Source organism: Thermomyces dupontii, assembly GCF_041956625.1.
Source record: "Thermomyces dupontii strain NRRL 2155 unplaced genomic scaffold VTN31scaffold_3, whole genome shotgun sequence".
NCBI classification, from domain to species: domain Eukaryota; kingdom Fungi; phylum Ascomycota; class Eurotiomycetes; order Eurotiales; family Trichocomaceae; genus Thermomyces; species Thermomyces dupontii.
The window spans coordinates 1,746,243-1,758,468 of record NW_027192309.1 but is presented as its reverse complement, the minus strand read 5'-3'; the positions used below and the strand labels follow the sequence as shown (position 1 = coordinate 1,758,468).

Genomic DNA, 12,226 nt, shown 5'->3' with positions numbered 1-12,226 from the left:
CATCTCATCATCCTCCCCTCGTCTCCTCTGTACCGTCTCACCCCCCCCCCCCCCCCCCCCCAAAAAAAAAAAAAAACAATATGGGTTGTCGACTTTTCTCCGCACATGAGGACTCGTAGGCCTATGCTCTGATCAGCAACCCGACGGGAAATTCCATTGACTCGACTGCAGAATTTCAAAGAACTGACTCACATCTCCCCGACGCACTAATCATTCTCCATCTGCCAGAATGGTATTTAAAAGATGGGAGAAGGACTCCTTGAACTGCATGTGCGTACCCACATCGCGCTTCAAGCAAGGCGAGATCAATCGTTGCGCAATCCATACACACATTGTATTCACATACACACACCACAACATGCCCGTCTTCTGTGAGCCTGACTCTTGGACTGTAGTACCTGGAGCTCCCTTGCCGGCTGAGGTTACTCAAATCGATCCCTCCAGCAACCACAACCTTCGCATGGAATGGATGGACATATTTCCTGAGTATGGTCAGAGGCCTTTGGTACTGGAGCTCAGGATCATCCAGCCGGCTGATCAGGAATTGGTCACTTTCGAATCTGTCCCAACCATCACAACGGCCGTGACAATGCACAGACCTTCCGGAGATGGTTTCCGGAGATGGTCCGTTCGAGCCACCAAAGAGTGGTGATGCCAACGTTCAGGTCAAATGTTTCGTATTGGATCTTGATAGGCATGGTTGGGGCGCCTGGGAAGTGGACCAGGACATCGGCCGTAGCGCTCTTGACGCTTACTTTAGATTGTCATTGGGTCTTGAGAACGCGAAGGAGTACCACGACTACGTCGTGGAGGGGTCGCTTCGGTTCCAGGGAGTCGAGCACGAGATCAAGGTACCTCCTTTTGGTCTGAGGTACAGGGAGAAAGACAGCTTCCCTATTTCTCTGTTCATGCCAAAAACGACGAGGCCGGACGGGACTAGTTTGTTGTTCCAGTGACTGGGGACAGTCCCAGTGTCTTGTAGAGTTTGCTGATTCTGGAGAGGATTGTCTTAAGTGGCTTTAGTTTCAGAGTGACAGGGTTTGTTGCCTTGAAAATGAAACAAATCCTGCGTCTGGCAGTAGGCCTTTGATCAGAAATGTGCTCTCCTTAGCTTTCCCTGTAGAGAAGGTTATCCCTGGACCATGATCGGAATTCGCTGCCAAACCATGCGATTTCGCCCTATGGACAATAAACACCGTGCCCATTCTAGAAATACACAATTCAAGTTGAGGGTATCTCGCACCAAATCCAAGGGATCCAAGAAGTCAAACAGCTCCAGCAAACTTTCTCCCAGCCCATCCAGAACCATACTCCAGATATTCTTGCCGCGTGATAGAAACTGCTCGCAGCTCTTCGCGGTTTGTGGCTAACCGTACCGCTCCTCGCCATGTTGATCGAATCGGACTGTGCATCGTAGGATTAGTATAGATTTCATTGAAACTCTAGGACATCTGGGAACGTACTCTGCTGGCTGCCGCACGCGGACGACGCACTCGGCGGGTGCCATTTGCCGCAGTTCTGTCTCTCTACAGATTCCTGTCAGCACTGTTATCGGAGGTCAGACTCATTAAACACATACAATCTCTCAACGAAGCCCGGGATCAAAGTTGTCCCGCCCACAACCATCACGTTGGCCAAGAAGGCCGGATGCAGACCTGTGGGCAACACAGAGAGACTCTGCAGGATGATCTCGGGGATGCCAGCCTGTCTCAGCCCAATGTCACTCGGATTGAACAGAATCTCAGGCACGGTAAACCGTTCATTTCCAAGGACCAAATAGTCTTCTGCAAAAGCTTCACTACCAGCCCCGGACAGCAGGCTCTTTCGCTTTTTCGCGTTCAGGAGTGGATCATGCGGTCGTACGTATCCTTTCTTGTTGGCCGCGAAATCGGGAAGCACATACTCGACCACGATATCATCTTCTGGTTTGGGCGGATTGCGTTCCCGATTCCCCTTCCAAGTCCGCTCCATGTCATTGTTGAAATCTTGACTGACAAAGCATACTGCCTCTTTGACCTGATTCATGATGTACGTCTCATCGACCATGTTGTATTGCCGCATGGACACCATTTCTTTGATGTAGTTGGTGAGGTGCTTGCCTCCCAAATCAAGCCTTCGGACGGCGCGATGGAGCGGTCGTCCTCGATAGACCGGGGTGATTGTGGTATGGGAGTAACCCGAATCGACAACAAGGAGACATTCGGCGGGGGTGGCGCTGGATGCCTGTAGAACGGGATCTTCAAAGAGAGACCGAGTATCATTCCACGCATTCATCGTCGGTCCTAGCATCATCATCATCCATGGTCAGACGATCCACAAGCCTACATCTTTAACGACATACCAATCACCCTAGCATACCCGCCAAACCCCCATTCCTCCATGACCATCTCGTCCGCATGCTTCTGTAGGATCGGCAACGCGTTCGGCGCCTCGGTCAAAATCAATGTTGTCTCCCCGGGATTCGGGACCTTCGTTTTGTCACTCCGAACGAGCTTCTCGTCGAAAAAAGAGTATTCCCATATCTCCTTTTGCGCCTCCCAATTCACGATAAATCCTTTCTCCACGGGTCGCCGGAAGAGGGCTTCATTCCAGTCCGAAATGTGTGTGGAAAGCTGGGGGCCGACGAAGACGCGGCCATCGCGGGTCTTCACTAGGGCATTGGGAATGGTTGCGCATGAGGAAAGGATCTCATCGTCTTTTGCGGCCTCGAAGGTCGAGGGCGCATATCCGGCCTTGAGAGTGTATGCGCCGTTGTCGATGACGAAGGTTTTCTCCGGGAGGGGTTGGGACGTGGGAGCACCCTGTTTTGCAGGGGCGCGTGGTTTGGGTGTCCCCATTGTATCTGCGCGGTATAAACCTATGGCGATATCGAAGCAGAACTCATCGTGGGTGTATTGGCGATGAATCGGTGTCGAACAGGTGAGGGAGAGCTCTTCGCCGCTGAAGATCAAGATAACAGGTCTCGATATGGAAATTAGGGCTCGATTCTAGGGTTACCTAGGGAGTAGTATCGCAGATGCTCTTGCTTGAAGATCTTTTACGATTGTTGGTCACAGATTGATTTATCTCCAGAAGTCGACTGTGAAATTCATCGAGTTGGCAGCTCCAAAGCTTTGGATCAGTCATTGACGATCAACCCCTCGCTCGGGATGCAGCCCGCTTTAGCCTAAGCCCAGCCAGCGCGACGAAAAAAAAAAAAAAAAAAAAAAAAAAAAAAAAACCAAAAAAAACGAACCAGAACCATTGATCAAAGAATCAACTGAGTGAATCAATCACGGTCCCAAACAGCTCTTCACGCAATTCGCCATGACAGAAAGACTGCAACAACTCCTGACAACCTCTCTCGTTCTCTCAGAACAGTTCCAGACGACACTCAAATCTACCAATTTCTCCGCAAGCAATGAAGGCCAACAACAGCCCCTCGCCAACCCACCAAACCCACTGAAACTCCTATCTGACAGCTCCAAGACTCTCCGATCACACGTAACAAAACTGTCGTTGCTTGCGATTACTGCTCCGTTTACACCATCGGCGATTTCGACCGTTCTAAGCGCCGTTAACGACACTGCGCTCCCATCGCTCGTAACGGCCGCACTGCTGATCACGCCGGACGAGTATACGACGGCATACTCCTCGGAGGCGCGCGTGCTTGTACGTACCGCATTGAAGGAATATAGCTCGTTAGCGGAGGAGGTCCAAAAAGTCACCAAGCGAGAGGAGAAGAGCGAACTACCTAAGGAGGAGAAAGATGCCATCACCTCGCAAACGGGGAGGGCATGGGATGTTTGCGATGAGATCACGGAGCTAGTGGAGAAAGGCGTTGCGGGCTTCGTCGCTCGTCGAGTAGAGGAATGGCGCGATCTGATCAAGGACGCAATCAGCGAACTGGAGGAATGGGATCCAGAAAATCAGAATGATGATCTGGACGATTTTGACTTTGGTGATGAGAAGAACGGCGTTGATAAGGACTTGGAAGAGGATGGTGAAGATGGTGAAGATGACCAGAACACGGCGGCCCTGCAAACGCACAAAAAGAACACCCTTCGTTTGCTCAAACCTATTGCCCAGATCTACCCGGCTATCATCTCAAATCGCCTGAAGAAAGGAGACTTGGTTATCGATGCAACATCGTCGCAGAAAGATGTCGTCACGAAGCTCAACTCCCTGATTGCGGAGCTCCAGGCTATCCCTGGACATGTTGATGAAGTTGCTGGGTCCTTGTACGAGGGTAACCTAGGCGGCCTAAGCGTCCATCTTCGAAGAGCTAGGAAGAGTGCTGAACGCGCAGTCGCGTTGGTTGCGTATCCGTGGAATGATTCAGAGGAAGATAAGTTCACAACATGGTCGGCAACATGGATGAAAGTGGTTGAAGGAGTTGTCAACGAAAGCAAAGCGCAATGACTGGTACATTAAGAACCACTAGTTGTTGATATTAATAGATACTTGTACAGCTGTTCTATCTATACACCAACAGTACATAATATCATATGATTAGTTCAGGACTGAGAACTTGATTGACGTTACTCAGTCCCATGACTGTTCTCCCAGGCCTCTATCTCCTCCGCTGGAATGCGGCCCTTGAGCCACTCGAGGATAGCTTCTGTTCCCTTGACGACGACTTGCCAGCGAGGGACTCGGAAACTATTCCCCGAGACTTCGAATCTCTTTAATCCTGGGATCCCGCCGGCAACGGTTGTACTGCCCGGCTCCGGGCCCAGCAGGCCGAGCTTTGGCGGCAGGTGGTCAATGTCATTGTTGCTAATGTCCAGCACCTGAAGACCGATCACGGCCTCGAACTCAACGCTGGTGAACTTGTTATCGGCCGCGAGAAATGTGGCCAGGTTGGGGTACGTCTGCCGAATCTTGGGCATCGCGCCAGTCAAACGGTTGTTCGACACGTCGAGGAATTTGAGCGACGGCGCGTTGAGATTTGTGAGAAGCGGTTCGAGGCTCGTTAGGCCCGTTCCGGTCATGGTGAGGTTTTGGAGATGAGGCAGAGACACGGGCTCCGAGAACGCAATCTCGGTCTTCAGTGGATTGTTTGATATATCCAGGTCGGTCAGGGTATGCGAGATGAGGTGCAAAGCGGGCACGGGAAAGCTTTGCAGCTTGTTGCGGTGGATGTAAAGGTGTTTGATGTCGTGGGATGACAACAACGGCTTGATCTCGTCCGCTTCAAGTTCCGTCATCTCGGTCTCCGAGCGGTCCAAGATTCCCCCCGTTTTCACTTTCCATCGGTTGAGATGGCTCGGGCTCTCCGGAGCCAAAGTGAACTCGGTCCCTTCGGAGCCCTCCTCATCGTCTTCCGCATTGGTGTCCTCCGCCGGCTGTTCCGCGGGATGCTCCACGACGGTGTTCGTTCCCAGGTACGGTTCATCATCGCTCGGAGCCTCTGGCGCACATCGGTTGCGAAGATCTTGTTTTAGATCTTCAGTGTCCATGGTGAGGAACTTCCGCTCTCGCAATGGATTGTTCGCTATTCGGAAGGATACCAGGTTGTCCATCAGCCCGATACGCTCATCCAGCCTGGTTATGTTATTGCGAGTCAGGTCAACATGCTTGAGATTATGGAGCTCAGTGAGCCCTTCGGGCAGAGCGTCGATGGCGTTTTCAGCAGCGGAGATTCTCAGCACAGACCGCCAGCTGGAGACATTAGGAAGCGATCTCAAGCAGTTGGCTTCAATGGCAAGAGTTTGCAGGTTCGGGAGCTCCAATCCATCCCTCTCCGAGAGCCGTTCTAGCGAGTTATTGGCTACGTTGAGAGTCTGTAGAGACTCTAACCGCTTGACATCGCTTCCGATTAACGTGCCCTCGAGTTTGTTGCGAACAGCGTTCAGCTCGATCAGCGGGAGAGTGCTCAGGGCTGAGAATGGCAACCTTGTCAGCTCATTGTCAGAGACGTTGAGAATCCGCAGACGCGTCAAATTGCGCACAGCATCGGGAAGCAACGTGAGTCGATTGCCACGCAGATCCAAAACTTCCAGCTTGGGCAGCCGGCAGAGACTCGGTAGGAATTGGCCTTCCAACCGGTTGCTTGCGAGCTTGAGATCGGTCAGCGATTCCAGCTCCGAGACTACCTGGAGGCTATCCATTGTGAATTGGTTGTTCGATAGATTCAATGAGCTGAGGCGCTGAAGACGTCGCAACCCTATCGGCAAGGACCGAAGTAAGTTGCCATGCAAATCCAGCACCTCAGTGCCTCCAAATTGACATCCCCTTGTGTCATCGTCCAGGTCGAAATCGTTCGGATCAACGTCCGGAAACACCTCATCAGGTATGGTTTCTAGCTCGTTATCGGCCACAATCATCTTGACCAAATCCACGCTCTCATACCAGTCGGCATTGCTGTCCGGATCGTAATCGTACATTGTCAGAACCTCTTCGGGGAATGTCTTCAGTCCCATGGCGGCAATGTTCAAGGAGCCCGACGTTCTGGCTGCTTGAATTCGCTTTCGCAGCAAGTTCCGGTTGGTGTCCTTGGGCAGCTGATTGAACGGATCCTGGACATCAATCGCGTCCCAGGTATCAGGAATACCGAATCCCGGGTTATTCTGTTTGGAGGCCTTCCGCGCCGCTTTAGCCCTCGCGATGGTCTCCCGTAAAGCCGACGAGGATTTGGAACCCCGACGGGTTTCGATGTCGAGATCTGGGCCCGCCTGTTCGGAGTTTACCGATGCACTCGACGAAGACTTTGATACTGTCGATGAGGGAGATGTGAGGTTGGACGAGATGTTTGACGACGGTTTCCTGGTCTTCTTAATGGAGAGTGGCGGTGGATTCTCGTCTTCAGTCATTGGTTTGGCCAACGACGGCCGCGGCTTCTTGGAAGGGGGCTTGTCTACGGGCTTGGTCGATCTCAAGGGCAGGGGTCTCGACGAAGCACCGGCTGTTGAATCCCTTGGCTCGTGTTTCACCCCCTGACCACTTGACTTCGGAACCTTGCTTGAGGTGTCCCCGACTGTTGACAGCTGCGAACTTCGAGTCGACGACACGGACATCAACGAGGAGCGTGACGAGGATTTCCTGACCGAGACCGGCGGCGCAGAGAGGCCATCATCCCCCGGATAGCGTTGCGAGGCTCTTGACGAAGAGCGGGAGTAATCATTCATGGCAGATGCCGGGCGCAATGGAGGACCCATCGGCGACTCTGGAATTCCACTGAACTTGTTTTTGCGTGGGGAAGGCGACTGGGGGATCTTTGAGAGAGTCTCTATGGTCCGGTCAGACAAAGATGGCACCCGTGTCTGCTCGCGATCAGGCTCCGTAACCAGTTCCCACGAGTCTTCGCCTGTTTCTTCCGCCTCCTGGCTTTCCGCGAAGCTCTGCAGAGTTTGTGTCGATTCTCGACGTCTGATGCTCAACCTAGTCGACGAGGATCTTGTCAACGACTCTTGTGACGGACGCCGAAGTCGAGAAATGTTGACCCCAGAGTCGGATTGTAATCGCTCCTGAGACGGCGACGGCTTGAGCGATCGACCCGTGGTGCCGGTTGGCAGAGGGATCCTCGAAACAGGCCGTGGGATGCCACTTGGTGGCCGGCGAGGCGTTGTGCTGCGATCCATGGCAGAGAACGCACGTGGCCAGCGGGCCTACAAATTGGAAGACCGGAAAAGCAACCAAATGGTTAAGCACCAGGCCTGTGGGAAAGATCCATACGGAGAGGACTTGGGGAAAAACGCGTTGCGAACGGACTGCTGGACGTGCAATCCTGACTTATGAACTCCCACGGATGTGCAGACCCTCTACTGGGACTGTCACAGGCAGAACACTGTAGAGCCTTGCGTGTTATGCTAGAACAATGCTTTCATCGCTGCTCGCTGAAGCTCACTTGAGGAAGATGGGAAAAGCGATCGAGCCAGAACGCCGGTAGGCTGGTACAGTCTATTCAGGAGATGCCAGGGCTAACGCGCTCTGATTGGCCGTTGCTCTCCACCAGCAAATTCCGGACTCTGGTCGCTGGAACCGGCCCGAGCCTCCGATCGATCTCCACGTGACCTCCGCCCGCGCCTGCATGATGACTAATCCTCGGAGTCACGTGGTCTATATGTATTACGGAATGGATTAGTCATAATGGTCACCTGATCAATATCACGTGCGAACGTTGCCTGTGAAACGGAATGTGGCTGCCCCGGCAACCCTGTTTGGATCACGTGCACTTCTTCTCGCACCACACGCGCCAGAGTTCACGATCCTCGGCCGCTGATTGGTCGATACCGGAGGAATGAGACTCGGCAGCGTGTCGGGCCTCACGTGGTCGGCCGTGATTGGCAAGCGACGCGTGATTGGCCAGAGCCAGAGGGGTTCCCAGCCTCCCAGTCGCCGGCCACGGCTCGGCACGAGGCATTTACTGCAGCATCACCGCTGCCCCGACGACTCCTGGTAAAGCCATCCATTCCATCTCCTCCCATTTCCCTCGCGGTTGCTGGAAGAACTCGCTCATCCCTTCTGCGCTCCATGTGTTTATACGCCCGCGCAAAACTGATTACCTGCCCGTGTCGATAATCCCCGAAGTTGACTCATCGAATTCCAGTCCCCTTGTGCGACCTCCCGCTCGAGACTTGTTGATTTCGCTCTTCTGCAGCCGAAAAATCGTATCGCGATACACACCGACTTTATCAAGCAGTGGAGAATTGATCAATTCGAGCCATTCTTCAGACAGATTCATCTGGTATGCGATTCCCGCGCGAGGAACTTGAGGGGACCATGCCTAACACACGTGTATTTTGATGCAGGGCTGCGATTGACCGCAACCCTAAACTGCATTGTTCATGTCGCAACACACAGATAGCTCAACCCCCGGGTCGCTGGCCCCGCCAGCCGACATTTCGGACGTCGCGGTGCCCAGCACACCACCGCGGAGATCCCTTCTAACAGCATCCCCGGAGGCGCGCCCAATGCCGTCCACATTGGACAAAAACAACCACTTTTGCTCGCCGCCTCCTGCATCATCCTCGGAAATCACGCCTCCTCCTTCATCTCAGATCCATGCTCCCGTTCATCGGCGGTCACGGTCCCGGTCGGGATCGGAAGAGGTGGTGCCGGCCTCACCACCCTCTACGTCGTTGGAGAAGACCCTCTGCGCCGCGTATGGTGCGACAGAGAACCTTCCAACCACAGAGGATATTGACAATGCCGACGAAGCCCGGCTGCGCGTGATGGCCAAAGAGCTGCTGGGAGTGGCTCAAGAAGCACGCATGTCTGCCCTGCACTTCAAATTACAGCATAGTCTTCTCTCCTTCGCTAGCAGCGAAGCAATTAAAAGGGCCGAAGTGGAACAACAACTGGCTCGTCGTGAGGTAGAAATTCTGCAAAGCTCGGAATATCGAAACCGCAACGGCATGTCACGTTGCCGAACGCCTCAGCTTTCTCCCAGCCCGCAGCTCGATTCATCCTTGAAACGTATTGAAGAGCTGGAGCGGCAGAACGCAAGGTTAGAAGAACGACTCCAAAACGCCAAGAAGTTGATCAGGGAGAAGATGGAAGAGGGTAACCTCAAGCAAGAATCTCTCTTGGAGGAGAATCAGCGCCTCAAGAAGCGAATCCGAGAGAATCGGGAGCATTTTTCGCTTATTATCGACCGTGGGTCACTATCGCCGCATAGCCGTGGAGAATATGAAGCGCAGAGGAAAGCCCACAGCCGATACCCAGACCACACGCACTCCCAGGCTGGTCGAAGTGAAAATCATGATGCATTTGCCACTCTACTGGCGGCCGACCGTGTCTTGCATGGAGATTCGTCTGCTGTATCGCCCACGCGATCGCGGCAATCAAGAAACTATGGTCATTATGCTCGTGGTTCGCACGTCATGCCAACATTTCCAGCGACTCCACAAAGGTCCCGTGATGTCCGCGAGTCGCAGTATGCCACTCCCGGCAGCCGTCCGCGCGATCACATTGGTAGGACCTCCCGTGACCGTGAGCAGGAGCGGGCCATGCGTGATCGTGAAGACCGAGACAGCACGATCTCGGTGGAGTCCGATGTGGAGGAAGCTGTGACCGACGATGAGCTGCCAGCGTCTCAAGCAAGCTCGCTCGCGACCAGCATGCTGCGGCGATTCCCCGGAAGCAACCAGGAAGAGAAGTCCCCGCAGCAACCACGCCCAACCGGTAAATCGAACAATCTTGTTCAGACGAAGATTTTTGGGCAAGTGAAGAAGCCGGGTGTTGCCCAGCCAGGTACCTTTCTTGTCAAGCGAAGGAGGTCGATTGAAGACGACGGGCCGACGATTAAGCGTGCCAAAGAGAGCCATGTTGGTCTCGGCATTGATGCCTGGAGAGCGTCTCCGGCGTGAAGATCATGACTCTCCCTCTCTCTTTCTCTTTTTCTCTGCCTCTCTCTCTGCGAGCGTTTACGATTGATGAGATTGCTGTACTCTACTGGACTTTCGTTGGGACTGGGGTTTGGGCGGCGCTCTGAGGATGGATTGATGGCTTGATGCTACTGTCTGTTTCTTTTGTGATACCGGAGACTGCTTAAGATTGTAGTAGATAGATTCTTGAGTCTGTATTGACTTGCAGATGTACATCGTTCTCTAGGATTTCCTAATGGCCAAGTCTTCAGAAGTTGAAAGTGCAGCTCGAGGAGAGCCTTGGGAGAATGAGAGAGGAATGCTTGCCTAACGGAATGGGAAGGTACGAGATTGTGCCAGGAAGGATGACTAATGTAATCCCGATAGGGTTAGCGCGGTTAGGGCTTCGCTAAGCGAGAAACGGCGCAGGGCGGTCTGTGAGTGGTCGGCCGCGCGATGCCCACCACCCGAAAAAAGTTCCACTCAATATTGAGTGCAGAGCTGCAGTCTTTTGCGAAGACTCGTCCAGCAAACCTCCGACGACAACGACCGGCAAACCTCCTTGATCTCCATCCGGCACAATGGTGTGTATACTGATTCCTCGTGATGAGCGCCTCCTGCATGGGGGTTCTAAAGGAGTTGTTTTTTTTTTTCGGTGTGGGCTAACCGGGCATGGATGAATAGGCGATCAAGCACAACAACGTTATCCCGAACAACCGTGAGTCTATTCCCTGACGTCAATTCCGTCCTGCGAGTGTCTTTAGCGATCAGAGGAGGGTTGAACAATTGGATCGAGGGGTGTGAATGGGGTGTTTTTGCATGGACTCTCGACAGGAAACGGGGTCGGTGTTGGACAAGTTTCTAATGATGTTTGTGTGCGGTTACAGACTTCCGCAAGCACTGGCAGCGGCTTGTCCGGGTGCACTTTGATCAGGTATGCTTGCTTTGCCGCGTCGCTTCTCATTCCGATGAGAAAGCGAAAGAAAGAAATGAGCGGTGGTGGAAGGCTGTCTTTTTTGGTCCGGGAGACTGACAGTTTTGTTAGCCCGCTCGCAAGCACCGTCGTCGTCAGGCCCGTCTGGCAAAGGCCGCTGCCGTTGCTCCGCGCCCCGTGGACAAGCTCCGTCCCATTGTGCGATGCCCGACCGTTAAGTACAACCGCCGCGTGCGGGCGGGCCGTGGCTTCACTCTCCAGGAGCTGAAGGTAAATCTTGGATCAAGAAAGAAAACCGGGCTATTCAAAATCGTGGCTCACACGTCTTCGTTGATTTGTAGGAGGCCGGCATTCCGCGCAAGCTGGCGCCCACCATCGGCATCCCCGTCGACCACCGTCGCCGAAACGTGTCGCAGGAGTCGCTCGCCGCGAACGTGGCCCGCCTCAAGGAGTACAAGGCGCGCCTGATCCTGTTCCCGCGCAAGAGCGGCCAGTTCAAGAAGCTCGACTCGTCGCCGGAGGAGGTTAAGGCTGCCAAGGAGGCCTTTGCTGCTGGCGCCAAGGCCGAGGGCTACCTCACCAGCCTGCAGTCGTCATTCCCGATTAAGAACATCACCCCTGCCGAGGCGGTCACCGAGATCAGCCGCTCCGAGATCCCCGCCGTCGAGGGCTCCGCCTACCGTCGTCTGCGCGAGGCCCGCAGCGAGGCCCGTCTGGTTGGTGTGCGTGAGAAGCGGGCCAAGGCCAAGGCCGAGGCCGCTGAGGCTGCGAAGAAATAGATCAAGGGCAACTGAGTCTGTTTTCATGTGTCTATCCTGTCGTAAAAAAAGCAGAAATGATAATGATATCCTGTTCTGGCACGATCTTGCCTTTTGCATATTGCTACGGGAGGTGTCATTATCTGGTCAACACGATGGGTCCCAGGTCCTCTTGTGTGTTTTTATCATCATCTCGGTCATGGGGTTTTGCAAGCGGGTGATGCGTCTCACATATTTCGTGGTTT

General features: G+C 53.7%; 5 protein-coding genes across 5 annotated transcripts; 3 read left to right on the top strand and 2 right to left on the bottom strand.

Moving 5' to 3' along the window:
- Positions 1 to 1,265: 1,265 nt before the first annotated feature.
- Positions 1,266 to 2,837, bottom strand: VTN31DRAFT_4126 (uncharacterized protein; the record flags this gene model as incomplete). The annotated part of the gene is made up of 4 exons (XM_069404480.1): positions 1,266 to 1,404; positions 1,464 to 1,526; positions 1,580 to 2,282; positions 2,342 to 2,837. 4 exons carry the CDS (start codon positions 2,835 to 2,837, stop codon positions 1,266 to 1,268), a joined length of 1,401 nt encoding a protein of 466 aa, XP_069261449.1.
- A 469-nt stretch (positions 2,838 to 3,306) lies between these two features.
- Positions 3,307 to 4,401, top strand: VTN31DRAFT_4125 (uncharacterized protein; the record flags this gene model as incomplete). Its single annotated transcript, XM_069404479.1, has 1 exon — positions 3,307 to 4,401. The coding sequence occupies one exon, from the start codon at positions 3,307 to 3,309 to the stop codon at positions 4,399 to 4,401; it is 1,095 nt and encodes a 364-aa protein (XP_069261448.1).
- A 119-nt stretch (positions 4,402 to 4,520) lies between these two features.
- VTN31DRAFT_4124 (uncharacterized protein) lies at positions 4,521 to 7,562 on the bottom strand (the record flags this gene model as incomplete). Its single annotated transcript, XM_069404478.1, has 1 exon — positions 4,521 to 7,562. One exon carries the CDS (start codon positions 7,560 to 7,562, stop codon positions 4,521 to 4,523), a length of 3,042 nt encoding a protein of 1,013 aa, XP_069261447.1.
- Positions 7,563 to 8,768: 1,206 nt separating this feature from the next.
- On the top strand, positions 8,769 to 10,292 carry VTN31DRAFT_4123 (uncharacterized protein; the record flags this gene model as incomplete). The annotated part of the gene is made up of 1 exon (XM_069404477.1): positions 8,769 to 10,292. One exon carries the CDS (start codon positions 8,769 to 8,771, stop codon positions 10,290 to 10,292), a length of 1,524 nt encoding a protein of 507 aa, XP_069261446.1.
- Positions 10,293 to 10,870: 578 nt separating this feature from the next.
- VTN31DRAFT_4122 (60S ribosomal protein eL13) lies at positions 10,871 to 12,002 on the top strand (the record flags this gene model as incomplete). The annotated part of the gene is made up of 5 exons (XM_069404476.1): positions 10,871 to 10,873; positions 10,974 to 11,007; positions 11,177 to 11,223; positions 11,335 to 11,493; positions 11,565 to 12,002. 5 exons carry the CDS (start codon positions 10,871 to 10,873, stop codon positions 12,000 to 12,002), a joined length of 681 nt encoding a protein of 226 aa, XP_069261445.1.
- Between the last annotated feature and the right edge of the window lie 224 nt (positions 12,003 to 12,226).